Source organism: Lithobates pipiens, unplaced genomic scaffold (assembly GCF_037356315.1).
Source record: "Lithobates pipiens isolate NorthernLeopardFrog02 unplaced genomic scaffold, aLitPip1_a1.2 Scaffold_28, whole genome shotgun sequence".
NCBI classification, from domain to species: Eukaryota; Metazoa; Chordata; class Amphibia; order Anura; family Ranidae; genus Lithobates; species Lithobates pipiens.
Genome location: NW_027507789.1, coordinates 21,634,563 through 21,655,811, shown reverse-complemented (window position 1 = coordinate 21,655,811; position 21,249 = coordinate 21,634,563). Strand labels below are relative to the sequence as shown.

Genomic DNA, 21,249 nt, shown 5'->3' with positions numbered 1-21,249 from the left:
TTGAATCTGCTTATATTTTGTGTTCCTGTGTTCCTTTATCCTGATCATCTACAACAGTGGTTTCCAAACTGCCAAAAAATTTTAAAAAGACCAAATTTAAAAAAAATTATTCTTACATTTTTTTTATTTTTTTTTAAAATTTTATAACGGGTAATTTTTGTCCGTCATTGATGTACGCTGATGAGGCGGCACTGATGGGCACCGATAGGTGGCAGTGATGGGCACTGATGGGTGGCAGTAATGGGCACCGATGGGTGGCACTGATAGGCAGCACTTCTAGGTGGCACTGATTGGCACCAATGGTGGGCATTGATAGGTGGCACTGGTGGGCATCGATAGGTGGCACTTGTGGGCACTGTTAGACGGCATAAATGAGGCATAATTGCCTCTTCTTTTTTGGGACTGTTGCCCCTCTAAGATGAGCCGTGATCGGCTTTTTTTTTTCTCTTCCGCTGTCAGCGCGAGGACAGAAAAAAAACGATCACTGAGCTTTTGTTTTGATCATGTGATCAGCTATCATTGGCTGACAGCTGACCACATGGCAAGGGGCCAAGATGGGCCCCTTACTCAGATCGGTGATCACCCGAGTCTCAGCATCCACAGGGGAGGCCGTCATATGACAGCCTCCCGGGAATTCACGGATGTCAGGTGGTTAACAAAGTGTTTCCCAGTGCTAAACCTTTCATCCAATTTATAATTTGTTGCATTTATACCTTTTAAAAGCCAATATAAAGAAATAGTAGGGGTAAAAAAAAGTCCTTGTGGATTTAATTAACCTTTTTTTGGTTAATTCTCCTTAAGGGGGTGTGGCAGGGGGCGTATTTTATGCCTACATTCGTTTGTTAGTAGGTGTCCCTCATTCCCATCTCAGGAGGTATGCTGTACTAATGACACTGGCAGGGAAGGGGTTAACATCAGGGGCGATCAAAGACTTAACTGTGTTCCCTGCGAGTGCTTACGAACTGTGGGGGAGGTGCTTTGACTGGTGGAATGTAATAGATCTGTGTTCCTGCTCAGCAGAAACACAGGATCAGTACATTCCCCTCTCACAGACCGCTGTTCTGCCAGCCCCCCAAACAATCAGCAGGTCCAGCTGGACATCATGTTCGCCGGACCCGCTTATTGGTTCCCGCTGTGTCCGGCCACATTTGGAGCGAGTCGCCACCGGCGGCACTTGCGGGACCCGAAAGTGTCAGATCAGGTACCAGGCTGCAGTATATGTACGTGGGGTGGTCGCTAAGAGGTTAACCATTTGCCAACCACCTAACTGGGAATGTACGTCATGTTTTTGATGTTAAATACCGTTAAGTATTGTTTTTATCCTTAAGCAGCTGGCTTTCCGATAAAAGGGATCCTTGTGGTGGATTTTCCGCGGGATCACTTTTGATAGCGGAGGTTCAACTCCCCGGTTCCCCGCTGCGAGTTGCGTGGTGCAATCCGAATGGTCCCTGCTGTCTCTGGGACCCATGTGTGTCCCAGCAGACAACGCGACGGGATGGGAAGAGGTGTAGACTCCACGGGAGTCTATGCACAGAATTGCCCAGAAGTGGGTGCAAATACCTGTCTTAGACAGGTATCTGCACCCCGCTCCCCCCTGAAAGGTGCCAAATGTGACGGGGGGGGAGGGTTCAGAAAAGCGGAGGTTCAATTTTTGTGTGAACCTCCGCTTTAATCACAAGAGTCCCCCTTTACATCAGAGTCCACAGAGTTCCCCTTTTACTCCTGAACTTGCAGAGTTCCTTTACACTGTAAGGGGGGACTCTGCAGACTCTGATGTACGGGAGAACTCTGGGGACTCTAAAATAAGGGATACTCTGGGAACTCTGGTCTAAGGGGGGAACATTGGGAACTCTGATGTACGGAGAGGACTCCGATGTAAGGGGGAACTCTGAGAACCCTGATTTACCTTGGTGTACCTTGTGTACTCACTAAGAGGCAGGAGAGAGAAGGGGGGGAGACTTCAGTCAGACAGGGATGGATGGTGAGCTCACTCACCCCTTGGCAGTCAGCACCTCTCATCTAGATGTAGCTGAGGCTGCTGGAGGTTGGGTAGACACAGAGCAGATCAAGCCCTTTCTCCTCTTCCATCTGTGTGTGGGGGAGGGGTAATTATTAGTGCTGGCTTTGGGCAGTGTGTTACACTGCCCAAACTGCAACCCCATAGTCTGGTCTGAATAATGAATGAATGAATGATTTGTATAGCGCTGCAAATGCGAACTGAATCGCCTCAAGGCACTTGGTCCATCCCGTGGTGTCCTGCTTCTTAGAAGAAGTGGGTCTTGAGTTTTTTTCTGAAGGCCTGATGGTTTTCTTCCATGCGGATGTTCGTGGGTGGAGCGTTCCATAGCCGAGGTCCTTGGACTGCGAATCTTCATTCTCCCTTTGATTTGTAGCGGGACTTGGGGATGAGGAGGCGGTTTTGGTTAGTTGATTGGAGGCTGTGATTGGGTGTGCAGTGTTTTATTTTCTCACATAGGTATTGAGGAGCAATTCCTTGTGTGTATTTGTGGGTGAGGCAGAGGGTCTTGAATGTGATCCTATCCTTTAGCCAATGTAGGGTCCTCAGGGATGGGGAGATGGATTCCCAGGGTTTTTTTTCCTGTGGCTAGTCTTACTGCCGTGTTTTGGAAGACTTGTAGGCAAGCAATCTGGTATTTAGGTAGTCCTGTGTAGAGGGAATTTGCGTAGTTGAGTCGTGAATTGATGATTGTCCCAACTACTATTGCTTTCTCCTTTTCTGAAATGAAAGGGGATAAGTCTACGTAGCAGGCGGAGAAGATGGTGATATTCACTGACTACTGATCCTATTTGTGCATCCATAGACATCTCTGAGTCGAAGATGACTCCAAGACTTTTGGCTTTGGTACTTGGGGAGATGGTCTGTCCAAGGATGGTGGGTGGTGTCCATGGGGTCTTAGTTTTTGTATTTCGGTTTGCGTTGAGGAGCAGAAGCTCTGTTTTCGATCCATTGAGTTTGAGGGAGCTTGTGGTCATCCAGCCATCTATCAATGTGAGGCATTTTTCTAGTTCCTGATATTGGTCTTTTTGTCTGGTGATGCGGAAGTAGAGTTGAGTGTCGTCATGCGTATGAGTTGAAGCCAGGAGGTCTGAAACCCAAACGCATGATTCCAAACCCGAACTGTTCGGGTGAATCCATCCAGTGAATGTCGGAGTTAGTGGCAGTAAGCAGAGTAGTAAGTGCCAGTTCAGTGATAACAAGTGGGGTAATGGACAATGGTGCAAAGGCAGAATATCTGGATGGATTGCTGTGGGGAACACTGCCCCTTCTGTCCCAGTTTTCCAGACTTTAGTGGCAGATATGGAAAACCATCACAGTGGAAGCAGTTTTAATAGCCCGGGATTGCTGGAGCCCTCGGGATCTCCAGATGACCCCCCTTCAAGTCACATCTCCTTCTATTTATCTCAACAAATAGCCCATGCCTGCACTTTTCTGAAGCCCTACAATGAGGCCGCATACAGTGCTAAACCCCCCTCCCCCAGGCACTGGCTGTGAATAATAGAAGTGTCATTAACGCCAGCACCTTATAATAGCTGTAAATATAGGGCTATCAGAAGCACATAATAAGCACATAATAATAAAATTAAAAAATAGCCCTACCTGCAGCACATAATAGTTGATAATCCAATAATAGTGATAAAAGGCAATAAATCATAGTGATAATAGCCCTGGCAGTAGCACAAAGTAATAGCCCCACTAACAGCATATCATTTTAGTAATAACAAGTTAACAACCTTAGAAGCAGAATTTAGTAGCAGCAAAATATTACTATTATATATGCCCACCAACAGCACATTATAATAGTAATATAAAAAAAAAAGAAACAACATCTCATCATGAGCACTATATTATATAGTAAGCCAACAGTACAGACTAAAAATAACCTCAGCAACAGCACATACGAATATTATCAAAAATATATTATTGCCCAGAAAAACATTTATTTCACCTATTTATTTCACATTGTACAAAATACAACAAAACCTTGCTAATACTTGCTAGCTAGTAAAAATTATAATTAAAAGATTATCTCCACCAGAAGCACATAATTGTGATAACAGTTTGTCAGCCCCCTTGTGATAGCAATAAAGTTACTATTTTTATTGGCGTATAACACGCACCTTTTCACCCTGAAAATCGGGTGCAAATAGCGTGTGCGTGTTATACGCCAATACTTAAATTTTAGCTGCCTCAGAATGGACAGGGAGGGGGGTGGGACGAGCGCCGTCAGATTACATACAGAGAGAATCTCCTGTTTACTTTGGCAGCCTCTGTAATAGGAAGTCCCATCTCCTGGGCCACCATTGGACCACTGTTCTGTCTATCATAGGAGATTCTCACTGTTTGTAATCTGTCAGCGCTCGTCCCGCCCCCCTCCCTGTCCCCTCTAGGCTGTAGATGGGCATCAATCAGGCTGCACTCATGGCAATGGTGAGGCTGCTGCATTGAAGGCAATGGTGAGGCTGCTGCATTGATGGCAATTGTGAGGCTGCTGCATTGAAGGCAATAGTGAGGCTGCTACATTGAAGGCAATGGTGTGGCTGCCACATTGATGGCAATGGTGAGGCTGCTGCATTGATGGCAATGGTGAGGCTGCTGCATTGATGGCACTGGTGAGGCTGCTGCATTGATGGCACTTGTGAGGCTGCATTGATGTGGACTGATGAGGCTGCATTAATGGCACTTATGAGGTTGCAGTTGGGCATTGATCAGGCTGCATTGATGGCAATGGTGAGGCTGCTGCAGTGAATGCAATGTTGAGGCTGCCACATTGATGGCAATAGTGAGGCTGCTGCATTGATGGCACTTGTGAGGCTGCATTGATGTGGACTGATGAGGCTGCATTAATGGCACTTATGAGGTTGCAAGTGGGCATTGATCAGGCTGCATTGATGGCAATGGTGAGGCTGCTGCAGTGAATGCAATGTTGAGGCTGCCACATTGATGGCAATGGTGAGGCTGCTGCATTGATGGTACTTGTGAGTCTGCAGATGGGCATCGACCCGTATTTTGCTTCAAAGTTCCTTATTCTAAAAAAAAATTCCTGAAACTTCCCTCTTAAAATAAATGTGCGTGTTATACGGTAAATTAAAAAAAAAAAAAAAAAGAAAATAAAAAGTGAAAAAGTAAAGCTAAATAAAAAAAAATTTAAAACACACCCAAAAAAATTTATTTTTCAATAGCAATTTTTATTGATTTTTTTTTCAGTTATATTAAGAATATGTAAGAAGATACACTGTACTTGGGTTAAACAGATCATAATCTAAGCACACCATAAAAGAACACGAAACGATTTTGGAGGGCCTCAGCAAAAAAATTTTTTAAAGACCCCAATCCCCACATTTACGCACATTTAAACACATTCATCAGGTGCTAACACAATGAAATGACGATTGCACCACACATAGTAGTATCACCGCAAACACCAGAGCGAGACCAATAATTCCGGGGCCATCATTCACTGTTAACTAGTGTCCTGTAAAGGCTTTTAAAAGCATCCCCTATGGACAGTTTGGGTAATGTAGTATTGACATGTTATCTATTTACTCAATGCAACCTTTTCTAATGTACCAAAAAATAGAAATAATTTTATGTTTGTGTGCGCTAAAATTAATCATTTTTTTTTACTAAAAATATAGATTTTATAAGTGGTAGTAAAATGTTGTGTGACATAAAAAAAAATTGCAACTGTCTCCCTTTTATTTTACAAAGACTCTGCGTTTAAAAAATAAATGCATAATAATTTGGGTGGTTTATTTAAAATTCATGCCTAAATTGTGCATTTTAACATGTATTTGGGGAATTAAAAAAAAAGGGGGCTCTGGCAGCAAAAGGGTTACTATACTGAAGAATCTGTTTTAAAAATTAAAATTAAAATTAAAAAAAAAAAAAAATCTTCTGCTTTTTTAAGATTATATCAACATTTTTTTCTTAATCTCCTGTTTTTAGTGACTCATTTTCCTTTTCGCTCATATCAGTATAATCAAGCTGTTATTATCATTTCATTCGTAGCTTTAATTTGGTTTATTAAAATCAATTTGTGAGTTAAAAGAATATTCCTTTCAATTAATTTTTCATAGTCTTTGATCGTGTGATGTTTAAAGCTGAACTTCAGGCAAACAGCAGAATATTTAGATGAAATATATATTTTATATTATATTATAAATGATTATATATTTTATACTATATATCTATAGCTAGCTATAGATATATATATATATATATATATATATATATATATATATATATATATATATATATATATGTATAGATATATATATATATAGATATATATCTATATCTATATAGATATATATATATATATACATATGCACTCGCCTACACCTTGCTAGTACCAGGTTGGAGCCCCTTTTGCCTTCAGAGCTGCCTTCATTCTTGGTGGCATAGATTCAACAAGGTTTTGGAAACGTTCCTGAAAGATTTCACTTCATAGTGACATGATAGCATCACACAGTTGCTGCAGATTTATTGGCTGCACATCCATGATGCTAATATCCCACCACATCCCAAAGGTGCTCTATTGGATGAGATCTGGTGAGTGTGGAGGCCATTGGTTGAGATCTGGTGAGTGTGGAGGCCATTGGATGAGATCTGGTGAGTGTGGAGGGCATTGGAGTACAGTGACCTCATTGTCCAGTGGTGAGATGATTGGAGCTTTGTGATATGGTGCATTATCCTGCTGGAAGGAGCCATCAGAAGATGGGGACACTGTAGTCATAAAGGGATGGACATGGTCAGCACCAATACTCAGGTAGGCTGTGGGGTTTAAATGAAGCTCAATTGATACTAAGGGGCCCAAAGTGTGCCAATAAAATATCCCCCCCCCCCACACCATTACACCACCACCAGTCTGAACCGTTGATACAAGGCAGGATGGATCCATGCTTTCATGTTGTTTATGCCAAATTCTTACCCTGTGAGTATCTGAATGTCTATCCACTTCAAGGTTGGATGTGTTGTGTGTTCAGAGATGGTATTCTGCATACCTTGGTTGTAACGAGTGGTTATTTGAGTTACTGTTGCCTTTCTATCATCTCAAACCAGTCTGCCCATTCTCCTCTGACCTCTAACATTAACAAGGCATTTTTCTCCACACAACTGGCGCTCACTGGATATTTTCTCTTTTTCGGACCATTCTCTGTAAACCCAAGAGATGGTTGTGTGTGAAAATCCCAGTAGATCAGCAGTTTTTTAAATACTCAGACCAGCCCGTCTGGCGCCAACAACCATGCCACGTTTCAAAGTCCCTTAAATCCCCTTTCTTCCCCATTCAGATGCAACAGCATGATGGCCTCATCCCTTTGTGCATTCATTTCAGTTTTAAGGTTTACTTTGTAAAATGAAGCTGTCGCCATCATAAACCAGCTTGTAAAAAAAAAAAAAAAATGGGGCTGGATACTTACAGTACCCGTCTAATGGGTGGCAAGGGAAATCTTTGCTCGCTTTAAAGCTGAATACCAGGTATGGCTATGTTTTCATAGTTACAATTGTCCGGATTTGACCAATATAACTGCATGTGCCATACTTGGAAAATGCTTGTGGAAGCTGGAAGTCACTGTAGTAGGCACAGTTAATACAGTGAATGCTGATGGCTTCCGGGACTTGTGCCAATCGGCTGCCATGCTGCATAGTGAACACAGGAGGCTACTTGTTTGACACAGGAGCCATTCAAAGAACAATTTCACAGTGCGTTATCTCAATGAATACAGGTGAAGATTGTGATGTCACCACCTCGTCCAATCAGAGTAAACTTTGCATTCATTGAGAAAATTGCAGTGTCCCCTGAATGGCGCCCAAGCCTCCTGTGTTCAGTAAGCGGGTTGGGACCTGGAAGCCATCAGCAATCACGGTAGCGGTGCCAACTACAGTGACTAACAGCTTCCAAGGGGATCTTCCAGCAATAGAAATATAGAAATGCTTTTTTTTTTTAAATGTCATTAGCATGTTGATGAGGAGGGAAAGAATGAACCAGAAGGAAAAATTTAAGCAGATTAAACTTCAGCTTTATTTTAGTGAAGAAGAGTTAGAACCTCTTTAATTGTTGTCGGTGCCCCTGATTTCCTTTTACTACCTGTGTGGTCGCAAGGAAAGGAAATAAGGGAAAAATCTCCCCAATGGGACATCGACAAAGATTCTTACCCTTTTCCACTCTATGCAAAAAAAGATTTGGCTGGAGCTGGAATTTAACTAATTAATATATAAAAAAAAAAATTCTCTACTGTTACTAAGGTGCTATACAAAACTGAGATTGTCCTTTTGTATTCTTCAGCACAACAAAATTCACCGAAAATCCATGAAGGCTGGTGGGCCTATAAGGAGGTCGTTCAGGGGAGTTTTGTTCCAGGTAAGACCTTTGTAGAAAAATGTATGCTTTGCACCCCAAACTTCTGACAAATGAGATGCTGTAAGGCAGAAACATTAAAAAGTTTTTAAATGTTATATACCATATAACCCAGTATCTTCATCTATTGCTTGTTCACGTTCATGTAGTATCGAGCCACCTATGTTCTATGTGAGAGAAAGTTCCTGCATGTTCCTAACAGGACCTCCTTTGTCAACCACTATGCCCATGTGGAGACCATCACCTTGGATATTTCCCATCAGGGGATGGAATCGTCCTATTGGTAATGGATACTACTCAATCTGTTTTTCGACTTATCCTGAAGAACCAGCCATAATTTGAGCTGCAGGTGGCCCTGTCTGCACCCCCTCTCAAGACATCCTTTAATATAAAAAATCAAAGGCACCAGGTGAAAAAATGTCAACCAAACAATCAGATGCAGCCACTCTTTGGGCATTCTAACAGTTGTGGGCTTTGGCTGTCAATACAATAGCCAGCAAATGAGATTGCTCCATCCACACTGTTTATCAATCAATAGATTGTGTCAATAGATAGTAAGGCCTGTGTAACTCCAAACCTTAAAAAAAGTACTAAGGTACTATAAAATCATACAATTTATATAGGCTGCACATACCAGTGAGACTGGGTTGAGACAGGACTTTCTGTTTTTCTGTTGAACCTGCCAGTAAAATCATTAAATAGACCATACTATCATTGGATGACCATGCTCTTCCTCCTGCAATGAAATCCCTACAGCCTTATCAACCTTGCTGCTGCTATAGCTGCGTAGTTGATGGCAATCCTGAAAAGCAACCACTGACACCAATGATCTTTTTAGCTATCTATCTTACTGACCATTACATCTTCGCAATGACCACCAATGTAAGAAGCATTCCTCCGTTTGGCGACCAATATTTGGGGAATTCTTCTCACTAAACGACAATTTAAGGAAAATTCCTGTGTCTGACCATCAACGTAAATGGCACTCTTTGTACTGACCATCAATGTAAGAGGCACTCATCCCACTGACCATCATTGTAAGTGGCATTCTTCCTACTGACCACCAAAGTAAAGGGCATTTTTCTCACTGACCACCAATGTAAGGGGCATTCTTTCCAATGGCCATCAATGTAAAGGGTATTCCTCCCAATGGCCACCAATGTAAGGGGTATTCCTCCCAATGGCCACCAATGTAATAGGTATTCCTCCCAATGGCCACCAATGTAATAGGTATTCCTCCCAATGGCCACCAATGTAAGGGGTATTCCTCCCAATGGCCACCAATGTAATGGGTATTCCTCCCAATGGCCATCAACGTAAGGGGTATTCCTCCCAATGGCCACCAATGTAATATGTATTCCTCCCAATGACCAACAATGTAAGGGGCATTCTTCCCAATGACCATCAATATAAGGGGTATTCCTCCCAATGGCCCCCAATGTAAAGGGGTATTTTTCCGAATGACTGTAAATGTAAGGGATATTCCTCCAAATGGAACCATGGAACCCTGGCTGAGAATCCCTCCAGCACACAACAGGTGATTGACAGCCCCAGCTAGCTAGGTTTCCTTATGAGAGTGTGTAGAAGTGGGTGGGGGTGTCCATTTACTCCACTCAGGTCTCGGGTTACACTCAGCTGTGTGCTGTGTGGGTACGATGTTAGATCCATGCCCCCTACCTCCTGGAGCTAAGAAATGCTGTGTAAACTTGATCCTTTGAACTGCTGTGGAGAAGAGTGGGCTGCAGATAAACATTTACAACGTATGTATGGGGTATTTGTTTCATCTTGCTGTATCACCTGAGGCTAGTTACTTCAGTGGGTCTTTGTAAGGGTTTATTTGCAATATATAGGTTGCTGCTTAGATTGTCCTGGCAATGAATTCTGGAATCCTTGGAAAGACAGCTCTTTGGATACCAGACTATTTACTTTGGATGTATGTCCTATTGCGGTAATTACTGCTTACAGCATTCATCTACGGAGTTTTAAACACCAAACATTGCGCTCTTAAATGGTGTTTTTCATGCCTGGATACATCCATATGACAATCATGTTGATATATGTATGATTCATCTTATTTTTTATTTGAAGTGCATATCTGGATGAGCAACAAAGACTCTGCTATTGGGAGCAATCAGTCACAAGTACCTTGACATTTTCTATTGAAGTCAATCTCCCAGAAGACTAATAAAATATGAGATAAACACTATCCAGGAGCTTACAATACATGGTCTTTGAACATTTAGTACTTAACAGTGGCAGCTGGTGGTAATTTTTTATGGGAGGGTGGCAAATATTAATTCGCTGTTGTAACCCCTGGGTGGGCTCCTGGCGCAATGCTCTTCAGCAATGTTTCTAAACTCCAGACCTCAAGTACCCCCTACGGGTCGTGCTTTCAGCATTTCCCTCAGATGAAACAGCTGTGGTAATTACTAAGGCAGTGGAACTGATCAAATCATCTGTGCAAAATAATGGAAAGCCTGAAAACATGACCTGTTGAGGGTACTTGAGGACTGGAGTTGAGAAACTTCGTCTCGGTATATCGGCCTTTCTCGGCCCTTGAAATAATTTTCCGGGCTCAGGGAACACCAACTTAAATAATTGATTGGGAATCAGTGGGAAGAATGTCCCTGAAATTGGTGGTCAGTGAGAAGAATGTCCCACATGACTGTTCAGTAGGAATAATGCCATCCAGCTAAAAAGATCATTGGTTTCACGCCACTGTCTTTGCCAGTTTGCGCTGGATCTGGAATTATGCAGGCATCAGGTGGGAGATCAATCAGCCACAGCTCAAGGAACCGCTAACAACCTCTGAAAATGTTATTGTTCCTCCACACTTTAAGTCAGTGAGAATAATGCTCCTTAAATTGATGGTACATGGGAAAAATTACCCCCTACTTTGGTGGCCATTGGAAGGAATACCCCTTACATTGATGGTCATTGGGAAGAATACTCCTTATATTGGGGGCCATTGGGAGGTATACTCCTTATATTGATGGCCATTGGGAAGAATATCCCTTACATTTGTGGCCTTTGGAAGGAATACCCCTTACATGGATGGTCATTAGAAGGAATACCCCTTACATTGGTGGCCATTGGAAGGAATAACCCTTACATGGGTGGTCATTAGAAGGAATACCCCTTACATGGATGGCCATTAGAAGGAATACCCCTTACATTGGTGGCCATTGGGAGGAATACCCCTTACATTGGTGGCCATTGGGAGGAATACCCCTTTCATTGGTGGCCATTGGGAGGAATACCCCTTTCATTGATGTTCATTGGGAAGAATACCCCTTGCATTCTGTATATGGTGTTTACCTTGTAAGATATCTTGACAAATTAAACCCAAGATAATATTTGTGCGCTTGCAAAAAAAAAAAATGTAAACCTTACTGACAAAAATAAATAAAACAAATGCAATAAAAACTCAATTCGATCGAACGAACAGCTGCATCTAAATCACCAATCTTAGTAGGATGTGTAACAAGCGCCAACCAAACAACAAAAAGTGTGCTATCCTTGTGCTAGGTATAAGTTTATAAATCACATGAGAGACACAATATAAAATGCATTAAACATATGAGGAACTCCTTCTAGATTGACATATCTGTGCAAATAAAGTCCATATAAATAGTGCAAACATTGTGCAAAAAATATATTTAATATATTATATATAAAGTGCAAAATGGTGCTTAAATTATCTAAACTCCAGTATTCCCTCTATATATACTGTATATATATATATATATATATATATATATATATATATATATATAATTATTTATAGATATATATATTATAATAATTGCACATCGTTTGCAGATTTTATATGAACTTTACTTGCGCAGATGTGTCAATTCAGGATGAGTTCATCATATGTTTAATGCACTTTTATTGTCTCTCATGTGATTTATTAATTTATACCTAGCACAAGGTACCACCAAGGTTTGGTTGAAGATATCTTGACAGTCCAGGGGTCTTCAAAATTTTGCTCACAGTATTTTATGATTGTGGTTAGGGATGCGCATGGGTTTGGCTTGGGTCTGATATGCTCAGCCAAACCCAGGGGAAAGCTGTCAGTGCCAGACCAATCAGCTGCTGGCAGGGGATTCCCCGCTCTGCATGGGTTGGGATGCTCATGACATCATTGACCTATTAAGGCCCAATGGCCTGGCACTGACAGCTTCCTTCTGGATTTGGACCAAACCCAAGCTCAGCCCTCATTGTAATATAAGATCTGGAGATAGATTAAAAATTGTTCTATGTTATCTTAACTGTTGTCAGGAATTAGCAGCAGGAATTGCCAGATCTGCGTAGCTAAACTCAGGAGACCAGGACCAGGCTATGTATGCTTTAAGTGAGATTTATTTACAGTGATACAAAAGCCTTCTAAACACCAGCACACAGCAAATAGTAATAAGGGAGAGCAGGAATCAGGAATAAGGGAGAGCAGGTACAAGACAGCAGAGTATAGGGCAGGAGCAAGATCAGGATCAATGGTAAACGGAATCTGGCAGCAGCAAATGCTTCGTTAATTACGATTTTTTTTATGATGAAGTTAAAAACCCAGGAAGTCAGCACAGCACAGGGATGATGGGAGCCCCCTGATAATGAGCACAGCACAGGGATGGTGGGAGTCCCATGATAATGAGCACAGCACAGGGATGATGGGAGCCCCATGATAATGAGCACAGCACAGGGATGGTGGGAGCCCCCTGATAATGAGCACAGCACAGGGATGGTGGGAACCCCATGATAATGAGCACAGCACAGGGATGGTGGGAGCCCCATGATAATGAGCACAGCACAGGGATGGTGGGAGCCCCCTGATAATGAGCACAGCACAGGGATGATGGGAGCCCCCTGATAATGAGCACAGCACAGGGATGGTGGGAGCCCCCTGATAATGAGCACAGCACAGGGATGGTGGGAGCCCCTCATAATGATAAATTCATCATAACGAACGTTCGGAATTGTTACGAAAAAGTTAACGCAGATTCGTATTTCGTACGAATCCAAATTGAATTTCAGACACGAATTCCGAAGTACGAATTAACGGCTAATACAAAACAGAAATGAAACGAAACAAATTTATTGACGGCGCACATGTCTAGAAGCTGTAGTCCAGTCTGAATAACATGTCCGCGTTTCAGAGTTTAGTTTTTTTTCTGAAACCCGGACGCATGATTCCAAACCCAAACTGTCCAGGTGAATCCTGGACAGATGGCAACCCTAGTTGACACCCTTGCTATATATTCCAAAACATCATCACCCGTCACGTGATGGAATTAACGCCCATGGCAGGCACTAGATGTCACATCGCCAATAACTCAGAAGTTTGACTTTGCAAAGTTGGCAAGTCTATCTATTGCATCCACAAAAAACATACAAAGGAATACCATATTATCTGCAGTGTCATCTATCACAGTTTCTATATGTTCATTCCAAGCAATCAAAAGCGCTATAGAAAAAAAAAAAATTGCACAGTGGCATATTTGGTAAAATTATGATTAGAAGTTATTTTATAAATAATTGATTTCATTCAGTCGCACCTTTTTTTGGAATCGTTTCTCACAAAAACCGCCTGCGGCAGCAGTCAGTGCTGCATGAAATACGAGTAAATGTGTGGAATATAATGGAACAGATGTATCAGCAGGTTAAGCTGTCCTAAAGTATAGGGTGCAGGCACAAATTACCAAAATGTAATTAATGATAACATTCTGCCTTTTGTCTGCAACCGAAAATTGGCATTGCATGTCCAGCCCTACTTGCTTTCAGATAGAGGGCACAGCTGCTTCTACCGTAATGTTGGCCATCTGGCTCTTTTCTGTGAAGTTTTATGTAATTATACTATACTGTACATAAAAAAAAAAAAAAAATCTCATTTCCAAAGGGTTGTCATTAGTCAGCAGTAATACCTGAATGGTTTCCTGATGTCTTACCTCTTAGATCCCCCATTCTCAAATAGCATTCTGCGGAACCCCAGGAGGTTGCATAGTTACATAGCAGGTAAGGCTGAATAAAGACAATAGTCCATCCAGATCAACCTGTCTAGGTGCACATGTGTCAGTGTCTATAATTATTTCCCATATCCCTTGATTCAAGAGTCTTTTAAAAATATCCATACTCCCCGCTGACACCACCGATTGTGGAAGAGAGTTTCACATCCTTAGTGCCCATGGGCGTCTGCAGGTAGGGGCCAGGGGGGGCAAGTGCCCCCCCCCCCGAATCAGGAATCGCATCAGCACATTCAGCACAGTGGCGTCGCTATGGGGGTGCGGGCAGCCAGCGCGGTGACACCATCAAGGTGCTGTCAAGCCCTCCCATCAGTGTAGTGTAGTGTAACTGTGGGCTTTATTTCCCTGCTCAGTCCAGCAGAGAACACGGGGGGGCTGGGTCAGGAGAAAGGCGAGCTGTGGGCTGTCAGAGGTTTTCCCCAAAGAGAGGGAAAAGAGATGGCGGCTCTCACCAGGTTCCCCGCGCAGCTTCCTGCCCGCTCCGTTCCTTCCCTATTGGCCATAACTGAGGGCCAATCAAAGAAGACTGGGAGAGGAGAGCATCATGGGACATGTAGTCCCGAAGATTGGCGGCCCCATTTTCCACAGGAAGGAGGCTACAGCTCTATCGAGAGAGAGATTGAGAGACTACAGCCTGGAAAAAAGCTGAGGGAGTGAGTGCCTCAGGACAGATAGAGACGTGTGCTGGGCGGAAGCCAGAGACAGAATTGCACCAAACCTCACCATTTACTAGTTTGGATTTTTTTTTCTTTATTTTGTTTCCCTCTTCTGAGTGACTACTTGATAACTTTAGTGGTTAACCATTTGACCTCTGGAAGATTTACCCCCTTCATAACCAGACCATTTTTTGCAATACAGCACTGCGTTATTTTAACTGACAATTGCACGGGCGTGCAACGATGTACCCAAATAAAATGTATCTCTTTTTTTTTCCCCACAAATAGAGCTTTCTTTTGGTGGTATTTGATCACCTATGTGGGGGGGGGGGGGGGGGGTTGCGCTTTAAACAAAAAAAAAAAAACAATTTTGAAAAAAAAAATATGTTTTTTCTTTCTGCTATAAAACATATCCAATAAAAAAATTGAAAAAAATGTAATTTCTTCAGGAATGTAGGTTAATATGTATTCTGCTACATATATGTATTCTGGCCTCTGAAACAAACACGGCCTCTTGTAGGTCTTCAGTCTAGCCGGGTGGGTACTTGTTCTCCCGTGGTTTAGACGCCTCTGGCTTTGCAGCGTGGTCCGGATCAGTGGGCACCAAGCGTGGGCATAATATCTGGAAGCTACAATGTACAGATGTCAGTGGTAAATATAACATTTTTAAACATAACCTCCTTCTGGAACCAATATAGTTTATTGTCTTGTTTTAATATATTCCTTTAAATATTACATATATTTTCTAGAAATCTGTATCTTTTCCCCCTGAAGAAGACCTAAACTATATGTGGTCGAAACGCATTGGGGCTCTTCTTACATGATGTTCTACAGATATTGTGCTATTTTTGAAGGTTCATTGTGCTGATGCAATATTGCATGGATCTAACATTGTACTTAATGTATGCTATGTGTTTCTTCCAGTTCTGATCTTAAAGCACATGTTTTGACTAACATTGGCTATTTTGTAGAATATTTTTTGTAATAAACTATTTTTATAATTTATTTTGAATTATTTGCTGCAATACAAAACCCCACAGGGAAATTCCTCATACTCTTTTCTATATCTTTACCGGGGCGTACAGCTAACTTTTGCTCACTTTTAGTATCATCTCTTTGTTTTATGTATTCTGCTACATATTTTTGGTTAAGAAAAAAAATCCCAATAAGCGTATATTCAATGATTTGCGCAAAAGTTATAGCGTCTACAAACTATGGGATATTTTTATTTATTTTTATATATTTATTTATACTGAAGAAGCCCAATAGGAGGGCGTAACACGTATGGATGGGAGAAACCAAACCTGTGACATCACACAGTAGTTAGCTGTACATCAACGGTAAGCTGAGAGTACTGAACGCCCATTTTTTATGTCATTCTGTAAATTTTTATAATCCCTGTTCTAATAACCCCTGCACTAGTTTTAGTTTGAGAGAAGTATTTTTCATCTTTTTCAGTTAGTGATTGCGCTGATTGTGTCAAAATTATTTTTTGAATCATAGATCATGCCTTATTAAAGAGGAGCCCCAGGCTCGCCCCCCCAAAAAAAATAAAAAGGGGAAGCTCCACTTCTCTGCCTCCTCCCCCCTCCGGCTGCCACATTTGTCACCTTTTGGGGGGGTACCCCCTCCCCCTTCCGGCTGAGTTTATTGCACCAAACTCAGCCAGGAAGTTCGGCCCCCCTCCTCCTTCCCCTGATGCCAACCCATTCACAGTGTGCAGCGCAATTTGCGCATGTGCACTGCTGGTTTCCCTTAGCCAAGATGGCGGCCCCAGCACCCAACAGCCATTTAAAAAAATCGGCTCAGGTGAGGACACCGCTAGATGCCTGTACAGCTAAGCGCCCCAAAAGTAAAAGTCAGTAGCTATAGTTTTTGTAGCTGCTGACTTTTAATGTTTGGAGGTGGGGCGAAACTCCGCTTTAATATTAGGGCACTTACCTTTCCAGGAGCCCTCACCCGAGCCATCTCGTCTAAGGGAAACCGGGAGCCGATTCCCTACTGCGCATGCACAAAATGCTCTGTGCTTTGTGAATGGGCCGGCTGTGGGCAAAGGGGGGGGGGTGAACTTCCAGCTCAGTTCCAGCAGCCAAAAGTGGGAGCCGGTTCCTGTCAAAACCGGGTGCCTGCTTCCCCCAAAAGGTGCCAAATGTTGCAGCGGAGGGGGGGGGGGGGCAGACAAGTGGAGCTTCCCCTTTTGGGTGGAGCTCTACTTTAACTTCTTTCTTGGCCATAAGGGCCAGGCAAGGTGACAACAGAAACTGGAAGTGACATTTTACACATCACTTCTAGGTTCATTTTAGCTAGGGGAGATCAGCGAACGGATGTTCCCTGGTCTCCCTCTGCTCCTGCCAGCAGCACCTGCCATACAGCACCTGCCATACAGGTCTTGGGCCCACAGGTGGGACAGCAGAGCCCGGAAAGCATGGCGGAGGAGAGGTTTGCCAGATGGGGGTACACTCTGGGGGGCACAGGAAGTGATCAGGTGGCTGTACAGTAGCTGGATCCTTTTTATTAGTTGGCAGGTGGCTTGTGAAGTGTACACATTCTCTTGATGGCTGCAGCCACTGGAAATGTTTGTAAAAGAGTTTTTGCAATTCAGCACTGCGTCGCTTTAACTGACAATTGCACAGTCGTGCAACGTGGCTCCCAAACAAAATTGATGCCCTTTTTTTCCCACGAATAGAGCTTTCTTTTGGTGGTGTTCGATCACCTCTGCGGTTTTTATTTTTTGCGCTATAAACAAAAAAATAGCGACAATTTTTTAAAAAAATGCAATATTTTTTACTTTTTGCTATAATAAATATCCCCCAAAAATATATAAAAAAAACGTTTTTTTCCCTCAGTTTAGGCCGATATGTATTCTTCTACATATTTTTGGTAAAAAAGATTGCAATAAGCGTTTATTGATTGGTTTGCACAAAAGTTATAGCTTCAACAAAATAGGGGATAGTTTTATGACATTTTTATTAATATATATATTTTTTTTACTAGTAATGGCGGCGATCAGCGATTTTTATCGTGACTGCGACATTATGGCGGACACATCGGACAATTTTGACACATTTTTGGGACCATTGACATTAATACATACATTAATACAGACATTAATACAGCGATCAATGCTACAGTATAAAATTGCATTGATTACTGTAAAAATGTCACTGGCAGTGAAGGGGTTAACCAGGAAGGGGCGCTGCAGGGGTTAAGTGTGTCCTAGGGAGTGATTCTAACTGTGGGGGGATGGGCTAGCTGTGACACAACACTGATCACTGCTCCCGATTACAGGGAACTGTGATCAGTGTACCGTCACTAGGCAGAACGGGGAAATGCTTGTTTACATTGGCATTTCCCCCTTCTTCCTCTCTGTGAAATGAACGTGGTTATCCCCGTGGACCCGCGGTCGGACTCACAAGGCTTGCGGCAGGCACGCGCATGCGTCACTGGCATGCCGGTGGCGCACGTGCGCCTGCTATGCAAGCCTCGCGAGATCACGTAATATAACGTGATTTTGCACAGTGGAAAAAAATCCATTTTGTTTGCACTAAATGCCTTTGCAAACTCAAATATTACCTTGTAAAAGTAAAGTTGACATCACCACTGTGCTGTACATAGCCTGTGCAGAGAGCAGGGCTGTGGGAGGGGCTCAGCAGGCTCCACCCACTACAGTTTGCCTGCAGAAAATTACAAGAGGGGGCGGAGACAAGACCAGTCACCCTGCACAAAGAGAGAGAGCAGCAGTGCCCGGTCTTTATTACAGGAAGTTCCTGCACAGGGGTAACGTTTCACTTGGGATTATTGCACAGATCTGGAAGAAATACAGAAAGCACATCAGGATTCAAGGAAGAACACATTTACCTCTTGTATGTAAACCATATTAGCTTATCCTGGAGTTCACCTTTAAATGGCTTATCGTTAATTCCAGCATCGCCAAAATCAAACATTGAATACATCCTTAAACACACCTCCTAATTAGTGGCAAGCGAAGTCTGCATCTTAATTGGGATTTAATACATAAAGAAGCGGCCCGTGTATTCATTTGTGACTGAAGATTTAATTAAAACACAAATCTTCATTTTTAATTAGCAAGTCAAACGTGCGGAAGTGGTAGCTGAATGTTGTTGGATGCGAGGTCCATTGTGAAGTTAATTGTGGAGAGGAAGGAGGAAGATTTGATTTGGCTACTGGTCAGTTGTTGAATGAGGGCTGATTTACATAAGCATTGGCGGTAGCTGTGGATCGCTTTTCAGAGGGCCTTTAACAAGAAGGTGAGTAGGCAATATGTCACTTAGTCACTGCCAGCTTTAACCCTTAAAAGCCAGCGGTAAATGGGCTGCTCAACCACCTCCTTTTTAACCACCCTACCCCCACCTGCAAGTGTAAACAAAGCCTAATGCCGGGTACGCGCGAGCAGACTTTTCGACAGCAAAGGTCCGACGGAACGAATCCGTCAGACAATTCGATCGTGTGTGGGCTCCATCAGACATTTGCTGTCCAAAAATCTGACGGACTTTAGAAATAGAACATGTTTCAAATGTTTTTGCCGGAACTCCGCCGGACCCAGTTCCTATTGAGAAATCCGCTTGTGTGTATGCTAGTCCAATGGACAAAAACCGAAGCTAGAGCAGCTATTGGCTACTGGCTATGAACTGCCTTATTCTAGTCTGGTCGTACGTCATCACGTTTGAATCTGTCAGACTTTGGTGTGATTGTGTGTGTCCAAGTCCGTTCATTCGGAAAATCTGTTGGAACTCCGCCGAAAGTCAGTCGGGAAGACCGTCGGACCTAGTCCGTTGCAAAGTCCGTGTGTACACAGCATAAGACCTCATTTACACTTGCTAGTGGGGGTAAAACACACAGTTGAGCCCCCAACTACTTCCACTTAGGTTGCAAAGGCAGAAAATGGGGGTGCACATATACTGCAGCTGTGATGCTTTGCATTGTAAAATTCACCCCAACAGTTGTGCTCAGCTGACTTTACCACCCACTGAATTCAACTCATTCAACTAAATAGAGCCATGCCACAATCGTGCTGTGATAGGGTTCAAACAGGGGATGAAGAGGTGACATAACACCTCCTAACTGCCTGTCAAACATTCCCTGAAGAGTGATCCACTGCGGAGGGCAACACAAGTGTAAGCTTAGCTTGGCTAAGTAGCACCGATGCCCTCATGCAATGGGGTTGATTTACTAAAGGTCAACTTTCCCCCAAGCTTAGTGGTGACATGGCATTTTTATAGATAGGCATTAGGCAACTCCTATCCTCACATTGATTAGTGGTTCCAAATTATGCAGTAGGGAACGGACACAAAAGATACACTCAGTATCTTTCCAAATAACTGTTCTGATTTATTATGACGTAATTGAAGGTTTTTATACACATGATTACGTAGGTATCACAGTAATAATACAATTGTACTTTTAGGGGGGCGTAACATAAGCAGGCTAATTCTAATCAGGACTCTAAAGAATGCAAAACTAACATTATTAGTGCCGCCGTGTGAACATGCATATAAATTGAAATACAATTATATACAGAACATACAAATTTCCTTTACAGTGGATGTGAAAATTCACATTAAAAAGATTACCCAATCACGGGTAAGGAAAATAAAAAAACTGTATTTTTGCTTGCTCATGTTTGGATGATGGAAGTCATCAGAGCTTTACTAAGCTAAGGGAACAGTTCCTTGTAAAAGGAACAGGCTATTTGCCTTTAGTGAATCAACCCCACCTACTTCCAGCCCGCCAGCTGGAGCGTCGGCTCCAAGTGGCAGGCTGGCTGCTTCCCCTGTATCTCCTCCTCCCCTGCATCACGCCGTGCATCTCCTCCTCTCCTCCGTGCTCCGCACGTCTCCTCCCTCCTCCTCCTAGGCGGCCAATTGGATCACCTCTCCTTTTGACCAATCGGGTGACGGGTCTCATGATCCGCTTCCTAATTGGCCAGGAGGAGAATCAATGTGACAATAGCCCACCCTTTTTTGAAGCCTATTAGAGCCTCTGGCTCTAATTACTAGACATGTGCACTGCCGAAAAATGTGTTTGTTTTTGTTTTCGTTTCATTCGTTTTTTTTTTTTTTTTTCGATTTGGGTCATTCGTTATGATCGTAATTCGAAAATTTGGAAATTGATAAAACCCAAAAATAAGAAAGAAAATACAAAAATTCTAAAGAATAACTAACTATTAAATTATAG

At 42.7% G+C, this 21,249-nt stretch overlaps 1 protein-coding gene across 1 annotated transcript in view; it reads left to right on the top strand.

The window, feature by feature from the left end:
• Nucleotides 1–21,249, top strand: part of CA10 (carbonic anhydrase 10) — a 292,905-nt gene that overhangs the window by 171,738 nt on the left and 99,918 nt on the right. The window contains exon 2 of the mRNA XM_077458900.1: nt 8,310–8,384. Coding sequence (XP_077315026.1) covers nt 8,310–8,384 — 75 coding nt within the window. The remainder of the gene's footprint in view (nt 1–8,309; nt 8,385–21,249) is intronic.